This window comes from Heterodontus francisci, chromosome 2, assembly GCF_036365525.1.
Source record: "Heterodontus francisci isolate sHetFra1 chromosome 2, sHetFra1.hap1, whole genome shotgun sequence".
NCBI lineage: Eukaryota > Metazoa > Chordata > Chondrichthyes > Heterodontiformes > Heterodontidae > Heterodontus > Heterodontus francisci.
The window spans coordinates 192,400,017-192,422,539 of record NC_090372.1 but is presented as its reverse complement, the minus strand read 5'-3'; the positions used below and the strand labels follow the sequence as shown (position 1 = coordinate 192,422,539).

General features: G+C 42.8%; 1 protein-coding gene across 5 annotated transcripts in view; it reads right to left on the bottom strand.

The window, feature by feature from the left end:
* Positions 1-4,171: 4,171 nt before the first annotated feature.
* The window catches only part of LOC137349461 (disco-interacting protein 2 homolog C), a 635,092-nt gene continuing 616,740 nt past the window's right edge, over positions 4,172-22,523 (bottom strand). For all 5 annotated transcript variants that reach the window (XM_068014972.1, XM_068014974.1, XM_068014973.1 and 2 more), the window contains 4 exons: positions 14,734-14,808; positions 12,177-12,351; positions 11,809-11,932; positions 4,172-7,270 (listed from right to left, as the gene is read on the bottom strand). In XM_068014972.1, the coding sequence (XP_067871073.1) occupies positions 7,018-7,270; positions 11,809-11,932; positions 12,177-12,351; positions 14,734-14,808 (627 nt within the window). In that variant the 3' untranslated portion in view covers positions 4,172-7,017. The remainder of the gene's footprint in view (positions 7,271-11,808; positions 11,933-12,176; positions 12,352-14,733; positions 14,809-22,523) is intronic.

The following is a 22,523-nucleotide window of genomic DNA, read 5'->3' as shown; positions in this document are numbered from 1 at the left end:
GGGCGTAGGATGAGCTAGAAGGTTCCATAAGGATACAAATAGTTTGGAGAGGCCTGGATGGATCTGAAGGCAAAGATGCCTTTTAAATTTAACGTTTTGAGAAGCAGGGAGAATGTAAGTCAGCGAGAATGGAGGAGATGGGTGTTTGGGACTGTGTGAGGCAGGATATATGAGACTAAATTTTAGGTAAGATGGAGGATGGAAGATAGGCAGCCAGTAAGAAAACACTGGAAAAATTGAGTGTCATGCAGACCCCCATCTGCCAAGAATGAGGCATATTAACTTTGTCATGTGAACATTGATTTTAAACTGTTGCTGGAGTGAGGAAATGACTTATTAATCAGAACAGCTGTGGCTGGAAAAAACATTTACATACTAACAGACAGTGCTTGTGGAGACAAAGGACCATTCTCTGACACATTCAACCCACAATGGACTTTGATCACCAGACATTGAAGGTGAGGAACCTCACATTCCAGGATGACTGCTAAGATGGCCGAATGACATGGTCAAATCAGCTTGTCACATGACTAACCTGCTGGGCAACCTGAGTTTTTTTGAATTGCACAGACAGAGTTTGAGAGAGACTGTTTGCTCCTGGACTGAGAAGATCTCTCCTCTCTGGTCCCATCTCTTGCTCACGGAACTCCAAATCCACTGAAGACATAAACCTCAAGACAGAAAAGCCTCCAACATCGAAGAAGGTTTAAGAAGAATACTGCACCCCGCTGAAAAACAAGATCTACCAACAAGCAAGGACTTACAGCGAGCTCAAAGAACAGTAATCAAAACCATCTTCAGATATTGCCTCAAACTTTTCCACTTTATTTCTTCTGCTCTTCTCTGTCTCTATCTGCATGTGTGTATCACGTATGCACGTCGTGTAGGCGTTAACCGAATTAGAGTTTAAGTTTAATAATGTTCAACCTTTCAACTTTAAACCTAAGAAAACCTGATTGGCTAGTTTCTTTGCCTTATATTTGGAAAGCAGTGAATAAGGGTTCACCAAGTGGGAGCTAAAAACAGTGTGTTCAAAATTAAACCCTGTTACGGTTAAACCAGGCAAAGGCTGAGGGAGGACCCCTAGACCTTCTCACCTGATCGTAACATGAGTTTAAAGTTTACAAAAGTATGCATCAAGATCTTGGGGCGGGTGGGGTGGGTAAAATGAATGAGATGTTTGTGGAGGCAAGAACCAAGCAATCTTTGTGATGGATAGGATGTGGGCTTTGAAGCTCTACTCTCGATCAGAAAGGATGCCAAGATCTAGCCCGAGTGCATGGTTGGACTCAACAGTAGGAGAGCAGAGTTTCTGGTACGGTTTCAAAACAATGGCTGAAGCCTTCTTAATGTTCAAATGGGAGAAACATTTTGGACAGTAGGTTAGACAGCATGAAGGTTGTCATAGATCAGGGATGTGGTGGAAGGGTAGAACTAGGCATCAGTGTACATGTGGAAGATTTCGAAATATGCCACCAAGGGGCAGCATGTAGACGAAGGTAAGGAGGGCCTTGGGGAGGCTCAGGAGGTGGTGGTGATGGGTGGGAAGAGCAGTCATACATACATTAGATGTATTCACGGCAGTTGGGCAAGTAGGAAAGAAAACATATAGGGTAGTCCAATGGAACAGAGGAGAGGTGATGGAGAATGATGACCGTCAACCATAGCAAGTGCTGCAGAGAGATGGAAGAGGACAATGAGGGATATCACACTAAGATCACAGCCACAGATGTCACTCTTGATTGGCCTAGAGTAGTTTCGATTCTATGATTAGAGCAGAAGTCAGACTGAAGGGATTCAAGCCAGCAGTTTTGCAAAATGTGAACATGGATCTGGGAGGCACTGACACATTTTAGGTTAACAAAAAAGGGTTTAAGAGTTGAGTCAGTAGTTGGGTAGATGGGCCAAGGATGGATTTTTGTTTTGAGTAGAGTGATGGTGGTTTTAAAAGAGAGTGGGTTGGCGCTTGAGAAGAGGAAGCCATGATGATGTGAGCTACCATAAGGAACAGGAGAGGTGGGCAAATGTTTAGGAGTTGTGTCGGGAGGTAATTAAAGTAACATGAGGCGTCAATACATACCAACAGAGTTGTTTTTATTAAAGAAAACAATTTTGTTGCATTTCAAAAATGTTAATTGTACAATATCAGTTCTGAAAATATAGTTTACAAATGCAAAATAATCTGCCTTTACTTAAGTGTTGCTTGCAACTGCACAAAACAATAGCATAGTGATTATCCTACTAGACTAACAATCTAGAGGTTTACTGTTCAAATGAATGACAAGTTATGAAATGGAATTCAGTAAATCTGGCTATTTGTAGGCTGGCACAAAAAAAACCACAGGCTGTTATTTTGCTATAAAAACCCAACTGATTCACTGTCCCTCAGGAAGTGATCTCTCACCTCTACCCAGTTTGATCTACACGTGACTAGCCCACAGTACATGACATATAGTGCTCTCTGAAGTGTTTAACTTCATCACCTTCTTAGAGTAATAAGAAGTGTTGCCCAAATCTAAATTTTAAAAACTACTTTAAATTATTGACCAAACCAGCATCTCAATCTCAGTTCAAAACAGTTTACTTCTCAAAGCTGGATCGCTGATTTTTTGAGAGATCTATTTAATGTTAACTATAATTACAGAGGTTAATAAACAGGTCAGAGGAGCGAAAATAGAAAACAAGGTTAGGACAGCAGGAAATATTGAAATAAACATCAAGCATTTCAATAAATATATCCACAGAAAGCAGGTAAGAAAGGAAATGATGGTCTACTGAAATATCTTAGAAGTTACATATCAAGTATTGCAAGGATAGCAAATATACAAAATGTGTTATTTCTAGTGCTCAGGGTATCATCATGCGCAATCTCCCCAGCATAGTAGAAATTCGAGGGAAGTATTAAAAGAAATAGAAATTTCTGATAAGATGGTCACTGATAGGCTGACAAAGTTAAAAGCGGACAAGGCATCTGGCCCAGATTAGCTTCGTATGGGGATACTTGAAGAACTGTTTAGCAAAATTAATCATGTCCTTGCTAAGTGTCTGAGAACTGGAAAGTAGCTGACCCAACAGCAACCTTTATAAATGTCATATGGACAATTTAAGAAACTATAGGTCAGAATCTGATGTGGGATGAAAATGACCTAAATCAGAAAAAGCAGAGTGGTTGTGAATGGTGCTGCCAATGTGGTCAGTGTTGGAGCCATTGCAGTTTACAGTGTATTTAAATGATTGGCAGCTAGGCGCAGAAACAAATCTGTCTAACCTTGCAGGTTAAACAAGTTGAGGAAGGAAGGTTTAATTAATGGGAATCAAGCAAGGTGGAATATAAAGGAGATCTGGAAAAATGACCTGATGAGTGGCAAATGCATTGAATGTGGATAAATGCAAGGTAATGAGATCAGAAAAGGGAAACAAACAGTGGGAATATAAACCAAATAGTTCAAAGGCTACTGGAGAACACAGGAGGAGGATCTGAAGGTATTGGTGTATAGCTCATTGAAACCAACACAATGTGTACCTTTTTTTTAGAAAAGCCAACCTGACAGCGAGATATACATCTAGAAGGATAAAGCACAAATGCCAGGAGTCTGTACAAAGTACTGGCAAGGCCACACCTGGAGTACTTTGCTCACAATACTATAGCAAGGATATCTAGCCATTGGTGTCCATACTATAAAAGCGAAGCAAATTCCAAACCATCTTAAAACATCCAAGTAATGAGGGAAGGTTGAAGGTCCTGGAATTGTTTTCTCTAAAGGAGGGACTCAGAGGAGGTATTATTTCCAGTATTCAAGATTCTTCAGGAAATCGAACAGCAACTTGCATTTATATAGCGACCTTAACATGTAGGCATTTGAGGGATTGGGCGTTTGAGGTATTAACTTCTAGGACCAGTCAGATGGACTGCAGGCTTTTCCAATCATATGTCTCATGTACTAGGTTGTTTTTTCATATTATGCATTCCCTCATTTTTGGTGGTATCTATCCAAGAACTGTCATTCTTCTGTTACTTGCATAGAGCCAAAACAGCAGCTATTTTGACACTATGTGAAAAGGATCTTGTGTAATCTCAAAGAGGATGCAAATTGAAGATCACAGGAGTGTTAGCTAATTAAGGGCATTATTAGGGAAATATTTATACTGCTGAATGAAGACAGATGAGGTGTTTTCAGAGCAACAAAAATAAAAGCTTTTATTTGTTCATTTGAATATAAAACAGGCGTTATCACAGATGTACAAAGCGTACTGGTGGTTTAACATACAAGAAAGATTGCTGTCCTTTGCACAGTAAAATCCATTGTGATTGGTTGAGTACATGAGATTCTCTTACCAGTCACCAGATTATACGACTCAATGCTGCTAACATTCAACTGATAAAGGGACAGTCCTCCCTTGGGTAAAGTGTCAAGCAGGATTAATAATAGTAACAAGCACCATGAGAAATCTGATCCTGTTTTTGATTAGTTTTGACATTATATGATCTTCATGTACCTTCCATTTTGTGCATGTGCATCGAGTTTGATTACATGGTTTTGTTTTACTTCAAAGCACTAGGTCACAAGACAAACAGTTCTTATACATTCTAATGCATGGTTTATCTATAGTAAGTTTTCTAATAAAGGCCAAGCCTTCTTTATTGCTGAGTCTAGTAGGACTCTGGATGGTTGCTTCTTCCACTCTCACAACGAAACAAGAAACCTACTTTACTACAAATAGTAAATGTTAGACTCTCTTTACAAATGGCAGGTAGCAGAGGACACAACAAACCTGGCTTTGAAAGTATTATATAAACCATAGAGGTAACATGCTAGATTAAAAGCATGGATTTGGGTTTGAGAAAAAGAAAAGCAGCATTACTACCACTGCTATATAATCTACTTCCTCATTCATGGCAAACATCATTTTCACATACTGGAGGATATTCAACATCCAAGAGCTAAGTCACTCATTAAGGCTGTCCAATGCTGAATGTTTCACACCCAACCAGTCAGCTCCAAAGCTGCCTGTCATTCTAAACTGGCATCTTGTTAATCTTCAGCAATGCTACTGTCATGGTGCAATGTAGGATTAAACAGTTTTAATCTCAGGGGAACAGAAGAAGTGAGATGTCATTGATCTGTCTTTGCTTAACTTGCACCTCCTACCAGTTATTCACAAAGCAACATTTCCAAGAGTGGAGAGAAATTAACTGCGGACCAGGCTCTCTCAGCCTCGCAACTAGAAGCAGATGGAAGAGGTCTTGCTTGACAAATGACAAATAGCCTATATAGGGATGGAGGATGGAGTTGTAGCAAATATAGAGGAAAGGAAAAGTTGTCAGCCACCAATTTTCTCTGTACACTTCACTCTATCAGAAAAAAATGTAAAAACCTGACAGTTTAATGTAAAATATATTGTTTCAAAAATTTTAACTGTAAAAAATTAACATTTATTCTTGTATATTGGTTTCTCATATCCTACATTTTAAATCAATATTTCAAAGTGTGTTTACTGGCAAAACGGCTTTTACAACTAGTTGTTTTGTGATTTTTCAGTTCTTACAAACCCATAACAAGTTAAGAAAAAGCTTTACTATAAACACAATTAGCAGCAATAAAAAGTTTGAAACTATCATAAATAGCTGTCAGTTCGGAATCTGAAGTCCCACTGGGGTATTAAGCATGCAAACATCTTAAAAAAAACGCACAATCTACTCTGTTTAACCTGCCACATGCAGAGAGTCTAACAGAAGTGTATGTGCGCACATGCCAACACAAAGTTATCAATGAACACCAGGCAATCTGGCACAATACAATTTTTTTTATTGATTTTTTTTTCAAATTTTTTTAGTGCACTTTAAACCTCAGTTAATTCACAAGCATAGAGATGTCCATTGATCTTTTCACAAGCTGGGATCTTCTGATGGATGTTGCTTGCGGGTCACTTCACGTGCTGAGATACTGCACCTCTGAGGTGGGCTGAGTGAATAACATGACCGTTGTTCATTAAAAACTGGGACACCATGCAAGTAAGAATTACTGCATTTTCAACGTCTCTTCCATTGGTAAAACCATAGATCTGATGAGTTACCTCGAATATAGTGTGCTGATGTGAAGCTATCCACATAAAATAATGCAACACTTTGCCTCTTATTAGCAAACACTTAAAAGAGTAAAACATTCTCAAATGTCTTTCTCTTAATATACTTCTAAAGAGAACAAAATAAATTAAAACTGTTTTGTACATAATTACACAATATGAAGTTACTCAGTATTTTTTCTCCTGTTTGTAGTACAATGATATCATCACACAAGTGAAAACATAACTGATAACCTTTCACTGGCTGCACCAGCAATAAACACCCATATTGTTAGGTAGCAGACACCTTGTCCTGACTGCCTTTTTCAGGTTTTCAAGCCCTGCTTTGAGAGGGAGCTTACAATTTCGGTGCAGCTGTTAAGGTGCTGACAGGGTGGACGTTACTCTCGTACCTCTTATTATCAAATACCAGACATATAAGAAAAAAAGAGAGGCAAAATATCCTAAACCAGTCATTTCTAGGTAGAAGGTTCCTTGTTTACAACTTTTTGACAATTTTTGACCAAATCTCAAGAATCAACAATCTAAAATACTTGCTTTTGCCACAGTATGTGAATACATAAAAAGCACCCCCTTAGAGGGCAGATTAAAAAACATAAGCAACTTCAGCTGATATAACTTAAAAATACAGAGCGCAGATAGTACACTTACTTCAAAAGCAGTTAACCAACCAACAAGCAAGAAATAGGCTCCATAATGGGCTTTTGACCTTCAAAGGGTTGTGTACTTATCATTGTCTTTGCCTGTTAAACATCTGTGGTACAAAGGAATAGTTTCACATCTTTGTGGCGAGTCACTAGTGCTTGCAAGTGCAGAAAATCCTGCTGTGGAGCAAGTATTGTCTATCGGTTTCTGCACATTTTGTGGTGAACACCAAGAGTTCTTTTTACAAATATACATACACATAGTTAATGGAAGCCTTAGAACAAGAGGCTACATGTTGTAGGCCACATAGATAGGATCCAGTTGGTCTGCCAAAAATCCATCCCTTAAATGCATGCGTTGTTTTTCTCCACGAGAGTTTATAGGGATCACTCCGACATCAACCACAACTACTACTCCTACAATTAGGTAATGTTCCTCCAGAACCACGTTAGTGACCAAAGGAACAAGGTCCAAAGCCTCTTGTTCTGATCCGTCCAGCTCCACCACCACCACCAAAAGATTTGTCCAGGTAAACACAGCACTGGAGGAAAATAAAAAAGTAGTTAGAACAAAGCAGTTTATTTGGAATAAAGGCAAAGTATATGTCCAATTTAAGTTATAATGAAATGGGTGAACTTTAACACTGGCCAACAGATATTTCTTCCTCTTTAGCATCCACTACCTTGGTTCACCAGAAGTGTCATGCAATATTTGTTTATCACATGAAATAACCTAAACTGCTTTTTCACCACCATTCCACTGCGGACTACATACGAACATACGAATTTGGAGAAGGCCACTTGGCCCCTCGAGCCTGCTCTGCCATTTGTAGAGTCACAGAGTTAATACAGCACAGAAACAGGTCCTTCGGCCCACCGGCCATCAAGCCTAACTATTCTAATCCCATTTTCCAGTACTTGGCCCATACCCCTGTATGTTATGGCGTTTCAAGTACTCATCTAAATACTTCTTAAATGTTGTGAGGGTTCCTGCCTCTACCACCGCTTCAGGCAGTGCGTTCCAGATTCCAACCACCCCTTTGGTGAAAAATGTTTCCTCAACTCCCCCCTAAACCTCCTGCCCTTACCTTAAATATATGCCCCCTGGTTATAGACACCTCCGCTAAGGAAAAAAGTTTCTTCCTATCTATGCCCCTCATTATTTTGTATACCTCAATCAGGTCCCCCCTCAGCCTTCTCTGCTCCAAGGAAAACAACCTTAGCCTATCCAGTCTCTCTTTATAGCTGAAATGCTCCAGCCCAGGCAACATCCTGGTGAATCCCCTCTGCACCCTCTCCAGTGCAATCACATCCTTCCTATAGTGTGGCGACCAGAACTGTACACAGTCCTCCAGTTGTGGCCTAACTAGCGTTTTATACAGCCTCATCATAACCTCCCTGGTCTTATATTCTATGCCTCGGCTAATAAAGGCAAGTATCCCATTGCCTTCCTAACCACCTTAATCTACCTGTGCTGCTGCCTTCAGTGATCTATAGACAAGTAAACCAAGGTCTCTCTGTACTTCCTAGGGCCCTACTATCCATTGTATATTCCCTTGCCTTGTTAGTCCTCCCAAAATGCATCACCTCACACTTCTCAGGATTAAATTCCATTTGTCACTGCTCTTCCCATCTTACCAGCCCATCTACATTGGCCTGTAATCTAAGGCAATCCTCCTCACTATTTATGTCACCACCAATTTTCGTGTCATCTGCGAATAAGGTCATGGCTGATCTGACTGTAACCTTGACCCCATAAACTCGCCTATCCCCGATAACCTTTCACCCCCTTGCTTCTCAGAATCTAGCTACCTCTGCCTTAAAAATATTCAAAGACACTGCTTCCCTACGCCTTTTGAGGAAGAGAGTTCCAAAGACTCACGACCCACTGAGAAAAAAATTTCTCCTCATCTCTGTCATAAATGGGCAAAACAGAGACCCCTAGCTCTAGACTCTTCCACAAGGGGAAACATCCATTCCACATCCACCCTGTCAAGACCCCTCAGGATCTTATATGTTTCAAACAAGTCCCCTCTTACTCTTCTAAACACCAGTGGATGCAAACCTAGCCTGTCCAACCTTTCCTGATAAGACACCCACCCATTCCAGGAATTAGTCTAGTAAACCTTCTCTGAACTGTTTCCAATGCATTTACATCCTTCCTTAAACAAGCAGTCCAATACTGTACACAGTATTCCAGATGTGGTCTCACCAATGCCCTTTATGACTGAAGCATAACCTCCCTACTTTTGTATTCAATTCCCCTCACAATAAACCATAACATTCTATTAGCTTTCCTAATTATTTGCTGTACCTGCATATTAACCTTTTGTGATTCATGCACTAGGCCACCTACATCCCTTGGCATCTCAGAGCTCTGCAATTTCTCACCATTTAGATAATATGCTTCTTTTTAATTCTTCCTGCCAAAATGGACAATTTCACATTTTCCCACATTATACACTATTTGCCAGCTCTCTGACCACTCACTTAACCTATCTATATCCATTTGTAACCTCCTTATGTCCTCTTCACAACTTACTTTCCTACCTTTGTCTCATCAGCAAATTTAGCAACTACCCTACAACATGTTCCCATTCATGACCTCATCCTGGATCAGATCAAAATCTGGTTTGCTAATAACAATGTATTCTTCCTCATCGAGGTCACCCTGTCTAGCCACGTGTTCCACCAAATTTGCCACTATAACCAATTTAGCTCATACCACAAGATCTCACTTCAATCTGCCCTCTTACTATTCCACTCCTTTCACTTCCAAGCAGCTCAAACTTTGCTACACCTTCGCACCTCTCTTTCAAGGTCCTCAATCCCTACCATTTTCCAAAGTCCCTGGGGACCTCCTCACCAAAATCTACTCTTCACATTTCTCACTCAGTCTTTGCACCATGACTCCGCATCCTAAATGAATTCACCTGGACCTAAATTCTTCTTGCCATCTCTCCTCTAACTTCTCTGATCTTCTACCCTCAAGAAATCTCACTCTATGTGTCAATGCCTCATCTATATGCAAGACATAGGGCTTTCCCACCTCCAAAGTCTTCCTTGCTAACATGCCATGACTGACCACTTCCTTGTCTCCCTTGCTATCCACATCACCCTTCTTGCACAAATCTCTGCACCATCACCCTTCATCCCTGGAAATTCTACCTCCCAGATCCCTCACTAGCACCATCGCCAACTCCCTCTCTTCTACCTGCATTTGTCATGATGTTGTTGTCTTCTTTGCTTTACTCAACAGCTCCCTTGCTTCCTCTTCCACCAACTTCATCGTCACCAGATCGCTCTCAATTTCCCATCCTCATCGCCTCTTTTGGTATAACACCATCTTCATTTCCTCAAATCAGAGGGCTGTAAGCTTGCATGCACATGTAACATGTCTGATCTAGTGGTCTAATGCCAAATCTCGACTATCTGGAAAAACACTTCTCCCACTCTATGGCCAAATTGGGCTAGAGGACAAGGTTAATTCCAAACTCCTTTTCAACTCCATTCCATCACCATTGTCTACTTCCACCTTCAAAATATCACCCACCTCAGCTGCTGCCCCCCACCCACCCCTATTGCCACTAAAACCTCTATTCATGCCTCCAGAGTAATTTTTCAAACCCTTCCTCACCAGACTGCCAAGCCACATTATCCTTAAACTGCAATCTTGCCTTTAGTAAGCTCTACATACTTCCCCCACATTCAGTTCTGACATGGAACTGCAAAGAGACTTTGGCACCTTGCTACTATATCAATTTAAGTAGCGATTGTAAAGCATAGAAACTTACATTGCTAAAGGAGGCTATCCAGCCCATAGTGCCTGTACTGGCTCTTTGAAAGAGAAGTCATGCTTAGTCTCAAACCTCTGCTTTTTGTCCATAAACCCTGTAAGCCTCATCCAACTTCCTTTTAAAATTATTTATGGAATCAGCTTCCACCACCTATTCAGGTGCGGTGTTCCAGATCGCAACAACTCAGTGAAAAAATTTCTCCCCCTCTCCCCTCTAAATCTGTGGCCACACCTCCCACCAGAGCACATGTAGACTTTACTAAATGGTATACGCAACTTCTCCTTGAAGGTGTTAATTCCCACCCACTTCCCTCCAATAGCAGCTACTTGCTCACATCATTGCATTTCTTGTTTCTTTTGTCATTATGAACTTTGCATTCATCACTTATTGGCCCATGTGTTCTTTAGTTTGATATTTAAATCTCCAGGGTCTTGTATCATATTTTAATTTCCTGCATACAATGTATGTAATCCAAGCTATCGTCAGGTATAAAATTAAACACCTCTTGATAAAGGCCTCTAACTTATCACTCTTTTTGTACATTTGCTCATTTCATCTGCTCTTATCTGAGAAGAACAATTTCAAATCATGTTTAACACCCTACAGAATTCATCCCTTCTGGTAAGCATTTCTTCTAAACTTGTCTCCAACTGTTGAATCTCCTCCCTGGCCTCAGCTGTTAAACAGCCTGAGTAGCAGCACACTGTGCATCACTGTAGCAGTTCCTGCTCCTTCTTTAGGCAAGAATTAGGTTTTTTTTATTTTGCAAGCAAGGGAAAGAGGAGGTAGTGAAGACTTGACTTGAATTTTCATTTAAATTCTACACCCGTTTTTAGCAGGAAGTTGGATGTCATTGCAATCGACTAAACAACCATTAGAGAATGATCTGACCACAGGAATTAATATTAATACAAAACTGGTAGTTAATATCACAACAGAATAGTTTGAGTTAAGTTTTGAAGAAGCCAACCTCATGACTTATAGAACTATCCTCTACTGCTCAAAACAAGAAAACTTCTCATTAGCGAGTGGTTAAAGTCTGGAATGCGCTGCCTGAATGTATGGAGGAGGCAGGTTCAATTGATGCATTCAAAAGGGAATTAGACTGTTACCTGAAAAGGAAGAATGTGCAGGGTTACGGGGAGAAGGCGGGGGAATGGAACTAAGTGAATTGCTCATTGGGAGAGCTGGTGCAGACACAATGGGCCGAATGGCCTCCTTCTGTGCTGTAACAATTTTGTGATTCTGCATGTAAAATGTTCACCAGGCATAGAGACACCTACCACTCAGTGATGCTCTTGTGGGCACGAATCACAGATGTTTCGATATCAATAGGGTGATACCTCATTCCTCGCAGCTCCATTGCTTCATCCAAGGCACCCACAACATACAATGCATCATGTCGCTCTAACAAAAACACAAATTATCGACTTCATCAAACCCATTTTGAAACTTAAATTATGAAAATTTTCTAGTATATAGCGAAGAACATATCTGAATTTCCTGGATACAATGCTACATCAGGAAATGAAGTCAGAGCACGGAAAGGTAATTTGGTCCACCACGTTCAATAAGAGACTTTTTAAAAACAAACTCCGATGATGCGATGCTCTGAAAATTCAGACATGTATCACTGCTTTCTAGTCCTTACCTCCATTTGCATCAGTAAGATCCGTCCGCCTGAGAAATCCCAAGTAACCTGTTCGGGCCCACACAGTTTGCGTGTCTCCAAAACTCAGACGTGAGTTAAAGTGGTCTGATTGAAGTGATTCATCTCCATAAATGGTGAAATATCCACTCGCGTTATGAGCACTATGAACCCATATCTGTCCATTTGAGAAAAAACATAAATCACTGCTTTCTCACAATCCAACAAAATACATTTATTCTGCAATTTGTCGTTCAATCTCTATAATGAGTTTAACTGCCAACTGTGAAGTACCCTGGGGCATTTTTCTATGTTAACAGCACTATGTTATGCAAGTCGATATGAATGGAGAGAGAGAGTGAGAGACAGAAACAGAGAAAGAAAGAATAAAAGAAAGAATTTGCAGGAAGTCAATGAACAGCAAACAGGAACAATGTACCCGTCATAAATTGTTCCAGACCACTCGAAGAACACCATAGAAAATCTATTAGCAAATGTTAATGCTTTATAGCTCAGTAAAAGCTATTTCACGGAAGACAGCTTGTTTATAACAAAAGATAGAACATGAAAAGGATATCTGCAGAGGCCAAAGGAATCTCTGTTACATTCAGAGTGTGTCATTTGTGTATTAAATAATGAACTGGCTCCCTCAATCTGTGATCATTGATATAATTAAAATACACATTAACATTTACAAAATATAGCTGCTGTAGGAGTGGGAGAAACGGCTAGAGAGCTGAAGGAGAAAGTAAAATACAAATAGAACAAGGAAAACAAAGTATATTTGAAAAAAAGTAAAGATTGTTGATATTTTCGGTTTTCAAATGGGTGTTCACATTCAAGTAGAAATTTCAATAGGGAGCAGGAGCATCTTGGGTTCACAGTTCTATTACAAATTTTGCACAGTGATGCCTAATCCAATTTTTCCAGGTGAACATTCGTCACTGTACAAAATAGAAGACTTCATTTACAGTTATGTCCTTAGTACTTTAATCAAAGATTAACCAAGATTTCTAAAATATATTGGCCATAAAAGATTCAACAACAACTTATAATTATATAGCACCTTTAAACGTCTCAAGATGTTTCACAGGAGCATTATAAAACAAAATGTGACACCAACCACATAAGATGATATTAGGTCAGATGACCAAACCTTGGTCAAAAAGGTAGGTTTTAATGGGTGTTTTAAAGGAAGAAAGCAAGGTAGAGAAGCGGAGAAATGTAGGGAAGGAATTCCAGAGCTTAGGTTGCCGGCAACTGAAGGCTTGGCCACCACAGTGGAGTGATTAAAATCAAGGATGCACAAGAGGCCAGAATTAGATTAATGCAGACATCCAGAGGGCTGTGAGGCCGGAGGAGGTTACAGCGATAGGAGGGGCGAGGCCATGAGGGATTTGAAAACACGGGTGAGAATTTTTAAACCAAGACGTTGCTTGACCCGGAGCCAATGCAGGTCAGCGAGCGCAGGAGTGATAAGTGAAAGGGACTTGGTGCCAGTTAAGACACGGGCAGCAGAGTTTTGGATGACCTCAGGTTTACAGAGGGTAGAATGTGGGAGACTAGCCAGGAGTGCATTGGAAAAGTCAAGTCTGGAGGTAAAAAAGGCATGAATGAAGGTTTCAGCAGCAGATGAGCTGAGACAGGGACAAAGTCAAGCAAAGTTACGGAGGTGGAAATAGATGGTCTTAGCGATGCCACAAATATGTGGTTAGAAGCCCATCTCAGGGTCAAATATGACACCAAGGTTGTGAACTGACTGATCTAGTCTCAGACTGATACCATGGCGATGGATGGAGTCAGTAGCTAGAGAACGGAGTCTGGAGCGGGGACCAAAAACAATGGAACATAAAAACAAAGAAAATAAGCTGGCCCAAGTGGAAAAAGCCAAAAGGTATTCCAGGTTGCGGATGCACATCTGAAGAACTTCATTCAAAGAATAAGTAGAATCATAATCTAACTTTCTCATTTGTCCAACCTCACACACAAACAGAAGACTATCAAAGCAATGTAGAAACCAGAGGCAGACTTTTGTGGATCTAATCTGGAAGTGGGATCAGAAAATCTAACTCAAAAACAGTGAAAAGAAAATTTGGAACAGATATCAGAGAAACATTTTTAAGGACTGAGAATAATCTCCAAGATATATAAACAACACAGCCAAAAACACTACAGCAGTTTCAAATACAAATCGCTGCCATGCCAGATAAACTTGAATAGCCAAATGGCCTGTTCCCATCCTTGACATTTGTTACATTCTTCAGGCTGGCTTGGAATGCTCAATGCTCTGAGCTGGTAGAGAACATATGGAAAGGCGGCAGGAGAATGAATGATGTCATACAAATGAAATCCACAAAAACGTGCCTAATCCTACACAGCTGCTAACCCAACTTTCTCAGAAATTGTTTTGGTACATATCACACTAGTACATTAACCCAAACATAGCGGGTGCACATTGGACCTCCAACAGCCTGCGCAATGAATCAGACATTTATAAAATAAGCAAAATTACATCTCAAAGAAAATTGTTATTAAACTGAAAAAATTGTTCAAAATTCACCTCTCCAAGGTGCGAGTCTCCCAGTGGTCCTTTTGTTTCAGGATTGGCAATGATTATCCTCACTCCGGGTAGTATCTGTTAAGGCAGTTTACAAGGTTCAATATCAACAAGTACAAAGTAAGATTTTTTAAAAGTATGAATTTACCGTGGGCACATTTGTACATTTCACAGATGCTTATGAGGGCAGCCGCTTGAATCTAACTGGTCAATCAACTCTCTGGAGGATGTTTCTCCGCTTTTAAAAACCTGGATGTTAAGGTCATCAGTTTTGTTTTAATAGCAATGAAGAAAAATTATAATTTTGTTTTTTTCTCTGGGTGAGATTGTTCTATAGGATTTAGTCTGCCTTAAGGGTGAAGCTTGGCCAATTAGCACTTAGCTGCAATAATAACAATTTTGTGCCCTGTTAATAGTCAAGTAATATAGACAAGTAAGGACCAAGGAGAGTAATTTTAAAGTGGAATATTTAGGAAAGTAAGCACAGCAGTGTATTAGCACAGTCCGGGCTGAAGTTACTGAGCCTGTCGCAGGTCCCGGCAGCAGACCTGATATGGGGACTGCCCCCGCCTGTCATGTGTGCAGCCGACCCACCAAAATCACGCAGCAGACAGCCAATTAAAATAATGGAGGCAAAGGGCACGGCCAATCACATGACAGGGCAAGATTTGAGGCACCGAATACAGCGTTGGATGACTCCAGAGCAGGTGCTGGCGCCATATCGCCATAGTTAAAGCTCTGACAGCCCTGCTCATTTGCTGTTTTGTGGTCTCTGCTGAAGCCTTCCTTGGAGTAACTCCAGGACACCCCAATCCCCCTCCCCAGTAAAGGACGGCAGAGGCAAGGCACAGGTGGCCCCAGCGTTCAGCGATGCCTCCCTCGAGATTCTCCTCCAGGCTGCAAGGGAAAGGTGGGAGGTCCTTTTTCCCAGCGATGGCAAGAAGATGTTGTCCCACCTGACCAAGCAAGCCTGGATGGAGACAGCTGAGGAGGTCAGCAGCCATGGGGTCACCCACTGGACATGGGTATAGTGCTGCAAGAGGGTCAACAACCTCCTTCGTTTTGCCTAGGTAACTGCTCCATAACTCTGTCCTTTTTAGGGTTTGCATATGGTTATGCAGGAGGAAGTGGAACATGGGAAGGGAGGCACCATAAGGGGTTTAAGCATCACCTCATCCTGACAGATGCATGGCTGCATCTCAGCCTAAGGGCGCCTTCTGTCACAGATCACCCACATTAACTCCCGAGAGTGGATGTGAAGATGAGCTATATAGTGGACGAGGGGCTGCCACTAGCAGAACTGTCATGTTGATCTCTCTGCGAAGTATGACTATCTCCCTCTTACCACTTGCAGGACAAGAGGGCCCATAACAGCAGGGAGACAGCCCGGACTGGAAGAGGAATACCAGACGTCTGGCCTCGCTCAACAGCTGAGGAGGCAGCGCTGGAATTAGCAGGGACCCAGGGCAGCCGCGCAATAGCTGATGGTGAGACTGGAGTCTCCGCGGAAGAGAGAGAGTAATGTATTCAAACGATATACAGTTTACTTCTGGAGATCTAAGTTATGCATGGATGACAAGATCTGCACGGCCTAACTCACATGTTTGCGCTCTCTCATGGAGATCGACATCCGCAGAAAACTCCAGCAGAAGGGGGAGATCATTCAACCTTGGAGGAGGATCAGCAGTCAGGGCATGCACCGTCATGTGACTCTCCTGCACCTTCCACCAGCGCAGATACTTTCACCTCAGTGGGTTTGCGCTTGGGTTTAGATTTAGAGTCACAAACTCGTTAGAGCACCGCAAACACGCCCGTGCAGCTGGCTGAGGCTGAGACAGCTAAGGCCTCTGATAGTCGGAGGACTGTGGGTGGCCAGGCTCATGCTGAGCCCCAGGATGCTGACAAGCCTCTGGTGTCAACAGTGCAGGACATGCTGGAGATGCAGAGAGAGGTAAGGCAGCATATGGCGGAGCTGCTAGAGGGCAAGTGCAGCCCTGAGTGGATGATGGAGGAATCCATCCATGCCATGAGTTCGGCCATGTCTCACGAATGTGAGCATATGTCTTCCTCTATTGAGAGGCTGGCGATCCTCATGGACAGCCAGATCCTGCAAATGCGCGCAGACCTGCACACCATCACCTTGGCCTTGAGCTCTATGCAGCAATGGCAAGGCGAGAGAAGGATGAGGCACCTGGAGTCTTCTCCAGCAACTCGCCCTTCTCTGGTCAGTAGGGAGGTTCAAGTGAGTCTTGAAAGGGAGGAGGAGAGACTGACCTCCGCAGCTGGGGGATCCCCTCAGGGCGCTGAGTGTGGACAGTGGCTCCTCAGCCCCTCCGCCAGTGAACCCAGCTCCAGTACCCGTGATGCCTGGGGAACCCTCAGGCAGCTGGGACCCTCCAGGCCTCAGGCAGCCAGAAGACGGTCACCAAAGTCATCCCAGGCCAAGGGGCAGCCTGGTCAGCAGCAGCCTCCAGCCCAGCTGCTAGCACAGGAGTTACACCGTGTAGAAGCACTTGCAAACGTATAAAGAAAACCACCTAGAAACAATTGTGGTTTCAAAGATGTTTAACATTTGCTATTTAATTTCTCAATTTTTTTTTTTGTTATTGAAGTTAACTTTCATTGTGGAAAATGGTTATTCTTTAGGCCTTAATTGTGAGATGCTGACTTCACTCTTCCCCCTTAGCAGCTGCCAGTGAAGGCACAGCCTTCATTTAATTAGTGTCTCCCATGGGCCAAAGCATGTGGTTCTGCTGGGCGCTAGGCACAGAAGACAAATAGAAAGGAGGTGACAGACTGAATGCATTGAGGTGAGTCTTTATTGATTTCTCTCTGAGAGGCCACCATGATGGCTGGAAGCAGGTAATTATGAGACTGTCTCTTTCCTCCTTGGCCCGTCACTCAATCTGCCTGGCCTCCGGTGCAAGGGCTTCAACATCCAGTGCTGCTTGCTCAGCACCCTCCTCATTGGTTGAGGAGTGGCAGTCAATCATATCCTCCTCATGCAAGGCCTCCCTCCTTTGCAGTGCTAGATTGTGCACAGCACAGCAGACCATCATGATATGCGAGACCCTCCCTGGGACATACTGCAGGCTCCACTGGATCAATCCAGTCAACGGAATCTCATCTTCAGCAGCCAATGGTCTGCTCGACGGTTGTTTGGGTTGGGCCGTGGCAATTGTTGTACCTCTCCTCCGCTGCAGTGTAAGGGTTCCTCACAGGCATCAGTAGCCATGTCTTCAATGGGTAGCCCTTGTCCCCAAGAATTGATCCCTGAAGGCAAGCGGGGGTCCGGATAAGCCGTGACACCTGGGACTGTCGAAGTATGCAGGCATTGGGGCTGCTTCCTGGGAAGCGGGCACCCAACTGCAGGAAATGCTTTCAGTGGTTACAGACCAACTGAACATTGATGGCATGGAAGCCTTTTCTCTTGATGAAGGTGACTGGCTAGACTGAGGGAGCCTTGATGGCCACATGCATGCTGTCTATCACACCGTGTACCTGGGGAATCCAGCAATGGCCTGTGAATCAGAGAGACTTCTATGTTTGTCAGGGTTGGTCCAGCAGTGCACAGTCGCTCTTGTACAGAGCAATGGTCATCTCCTTGATGCAGTGGTGGGCTGCTGCCTGGGAGACCCCACATATGTCCCCAGTGGATCCTTGGAATGATCCAGATGCATAAAAGTGCCACAGCGATCTTCAAGGCCACGGGCCTTGGGTGACCACATAGGTCACAACTCCCAACTCATCCTGCAGCATGGCACATAAGTCAGTGACGGCCTCCTTGAACAGCCGTGGTCTTCGCTGACAACGCCGCTCAGACATTTGGAAGTACCTGATTCGAGTCCAGTACAACATCAAGAGCTAATGGCTAAGGGACTAAACATGACAAAATCTGGAGTGGAGTCCCATTAGGTGGTTGGTGTTTCCCTCAAATTAGCACCTCCTGGCAACTCCTGCAACTGAATAGGCCCCAGACGTATCAGCTTTCGTCTTTCCTTTGGACACCAGCTTATGAGGTCGAGAGGGTGGTGCAGATGCTAGGCAAGTCTGCACCTCCTAAAACCATGCCTAAGCTACACAGCAAACAAAAAGAGGTAACCTTTCAGCTTGGAAGCTGGAATGTGAGGACTACGTGCCCTTGATTGAACAAAGACCCACACTCCACAGCAAGAGTACGCAAGACAGCCCTGATTGACCATGAGCTACACCAGCTTGGTGTCAACATTGCCACTCTACAAGAAACCAGATTAGCTGACACAGGATGTATTCAAGAGGCTAATTACACCTTCTACTGGCATGGAAAGAGTGCTGATGATCGCCTGACTATCATCTGATGGAGGCATAGTCAACATCATATGTGTCTATGCACTAATTCTGGCGCCAGCATCTCAGATAAAGAGCATTGCTAATGATTCCCTAGGTGACATTCTGAAGAACATCACAAATGGTGAGAGGCTATTCGCCCAGGGTGACTTCAATTCATGTGTTGGGGCAGACAGTTATTCATGGCCAACGTGCCTCAGTCGTCATAGGGTGTGCAAGATCAACAACAACGGATAACGCCTTCTTGAGCTTTGTGCGCTGAATGAAATCTGCATCACCAACACCTTCTTCCAGGGCAGACATTGCCACAAGGGATCATGGCATCACCCAAGGTCTGGACATTGGCACCAACTAGATCTAGTCATCACAAGGAGGTGTGATCTGCCCAGTGCTCTTCATATCTGCACCTACCACAGCACAGATTGCGACACTGACCACTCTCTTATCAGCAGTAGAGTGAAGGTGCACCCCCGAAAGTTCCACAGTTTCAAACACGACGGTCTGCCACGTATCAACTTTCCTTGCACAAGCAATTATGTCAAATACCAGTACTTCGCAGTATCGCTAGAATGCTTGCTAACCACTAAAGCCTTAACAGGAAGCACTGATGCTGGTATCGGCGGCTTGGAAGTCACTAAACTCAATCATCTATGAAGCAGCAGAAGCATCATTTGATAAAGTCGGAATCTGCAACAAGGACTGGCTTGAGACCTATTCAGCTGAGATGATATCTGTCACTGATGCAAACAAAAAGCCTACATGATGCACAATATAAACCCAACAGTTAAGAGACTGCACGACCTGAAAGTAGCCAAGAGAGCCATGCAAAGGGCAGGGAGATACTGTGCAAACGAACACTGGATCAACTGATGTCAAGTTGTTATGAAAGTGCTTCAGACATTGGCTTATATGGGAAAACTGAAAAAGACTCCATGGATTTTTTTTTTTTTACCAGGGTCTCTGAGAGGTCTTGTTTGAAAATAATCTTTACTGGAAGTCACATGCCTTAAGCTCAATAAACAGAAACCTTGGTGACTTGGGGAAGATGTTTACAAGAGAAGTGGCGTCAAGATTTATGATGATCAGGAGGTTCTGACTTGCTGTTTGGGGTTTCGCTTTTGAGATATTGTGTTGACTTTCTGGTTCGGGTGTGGACTGTGTTGAAAAGCATTTGAAGATCAACCTGCCAAGGGAGAAACCCCCGGCTCATCTTTCCTGTACCTCTCTGAGAGACCCAGAGAAATCCAGTGTGTCAGCTCCTCCTTCTCCACCTCTTTGAAAAACCTGTGAATCCAGAGTGGGATAACTGAAACCCCTGATGCTACATTTCTCCTGGAAATCCTACCAGACTACTTCTCGACATCTCCAGAATAAACTGCTCCAGAAAAGATCCCAGTGATCCGTCGCCATATAACCGGATGCCAGACCAAAAGGGACAACTGATATCCTTCCATATCTTCTCTTTTTTTCTTCAAGAATTAGCAAGTATTTGGCCAAAGTATTCCTTTTTATTGTAAAAGAGCTCTGCAGAGAAAATCTCTTTTTCAGTTAACCGGTGTGTGTGCATGGAGGGGTATTTTTAAAAGGAAATTTTCATATTCCAATCTGTTTGTTGATGCTTTGCTTTGTTACTGGATAAGTCTTGTTTTATAATAAACTTATAGTTTTATTGTTTATTGAAGAAACCTGGTTGGTGTATTTTATTTGGGGATAAAGACTTGAGTATATGATTGACCGTATCGGTAATTGGTAAACATTTAAATATATGTTGTGACCTGTGGAGAAGTGGAACTAGAAACAACAGTGCACTCCTCCCCATCTCAGTTGTAACATGAAGGAAATCTATAAGCTATGTATGAAGGGATCAAGAGGACGCTTGGCTCTGTCATCACCAAATTTACTCTCCTGAAGTTGGCAGATGGTGAAGTACTGACCAACAGAAGTAAACAGATGTTTGGCTGCACTGAACACTACTGTGAGCTGTACTCCTGAGAGTCAGACATCTTCCAGTTTGCATTTGATGCTCTCCCGCAACTTCCTGTCATGGATGAGTGTTACGAGCAGGTGAGAAAGGGGCCTAGGGTCCCCCCTCAGCCTTCACCTGGTTTTTCTGTAACACTTTTTTTTTTAGCTCCCTCTTGGTGAATCCTTGTCCACTAACTTCCAATTATAAGAGAAAGAAATTAGCCAAACAGGTTTTCTTAGGGTTAAAGAAAAAAGGTTGAACTTTATTAAACTTAAACTCTAATTCATTTAACGCCTACGGATATGCGAAGCGCCCATGCTAGCATGCATACGGGATACACACTTGCAGATAGAGACAGAAAAGAGAAGAAATAAAGTTGACAAGTTTGAGGCAATATCTGAAGATGGTTTTGGTTACTGTTCTTCGAACTCGCTGTAAAGTCCTTGATTGTAGGTAGGTCTTGCTTTTTGTTGGGTCCCAGTATTTTTCTTAAACTTTATTCGATGTAGGAGACTTTTCTCTCTAGGTTCAGGTGTCCGCAGTGGGTCCAGAGGCTTGTGAGAAAGAGAAGGGAGCAGACAGGAGAGGTCTTCTCACTTCAGGAGCCAACAGTCTTTCTCAGTTCAAACTCTTTGTACAATTCAGAAAAACCCAGGTTGCTAAGCATGTGACTAGCTGGTCTGACCATGTCTGTTTGTGATTCTCTTGTCTTAGCTGACCCTGGAATGTCTCTTCTTACACACAATACCTGGTGCTCAAAGTCCATTGTGGGTTAGATTGGAGCAGGGAATGGCCTCTTTGTCCCTCCAAGCACTGTCTGTTAGTATGCAAAAAATGTTTTTCCAGCCAAGTGTCTGGTGATTTTTTTTTTAACAAGTCCTTTCTTCACTCCAGTAACAGTTTAAAATCAATGTTCATATGACAAAATTAATATGCCTCATTCTTGGCAGGTGGGGGCCTGCATGACACTGAGTTAGACAAAGAACCCTCATCACTGGAGCTCAAGAAGGCCAGAGGCTGCCTAGCAAACAGAAGGACACTTGGCAAGGACGGAATCCTAGCCAAACTACTCAAGTACGGAAAGTCCCATCTATTACCACATTTTTATGACCTGCTCCTTCTCCACAGGAGATGCGTGACGGCAAAATCATCACACTTTAAAAAATCAATAATGACAGAGGAGACTGAAGCAACTACAGGGTCATCTCACTACTTCGTATCATGGGGAAGGCCTTTGCCAGGGTCATACTTAAAACACTCCATTAACTTGCCCAGAAGCATAGTGCGGTTTCCGTGCTGGCAGATCTACTGCAGATATGATCTTCTCCCTACGCCAGTTACAAGAGATCTCACTAAGGCATCTGACACCATCAGCAGAGCCGGGCTATACAAGATTTTGGGAATAATTGGCTGTCCACTGAAGCTCCTCAGTCTCATTCACTCCTTCCAGGACAACATGCACTGCACTACAGTTTGATTGCTCCATTAACGAGAGTGTCAG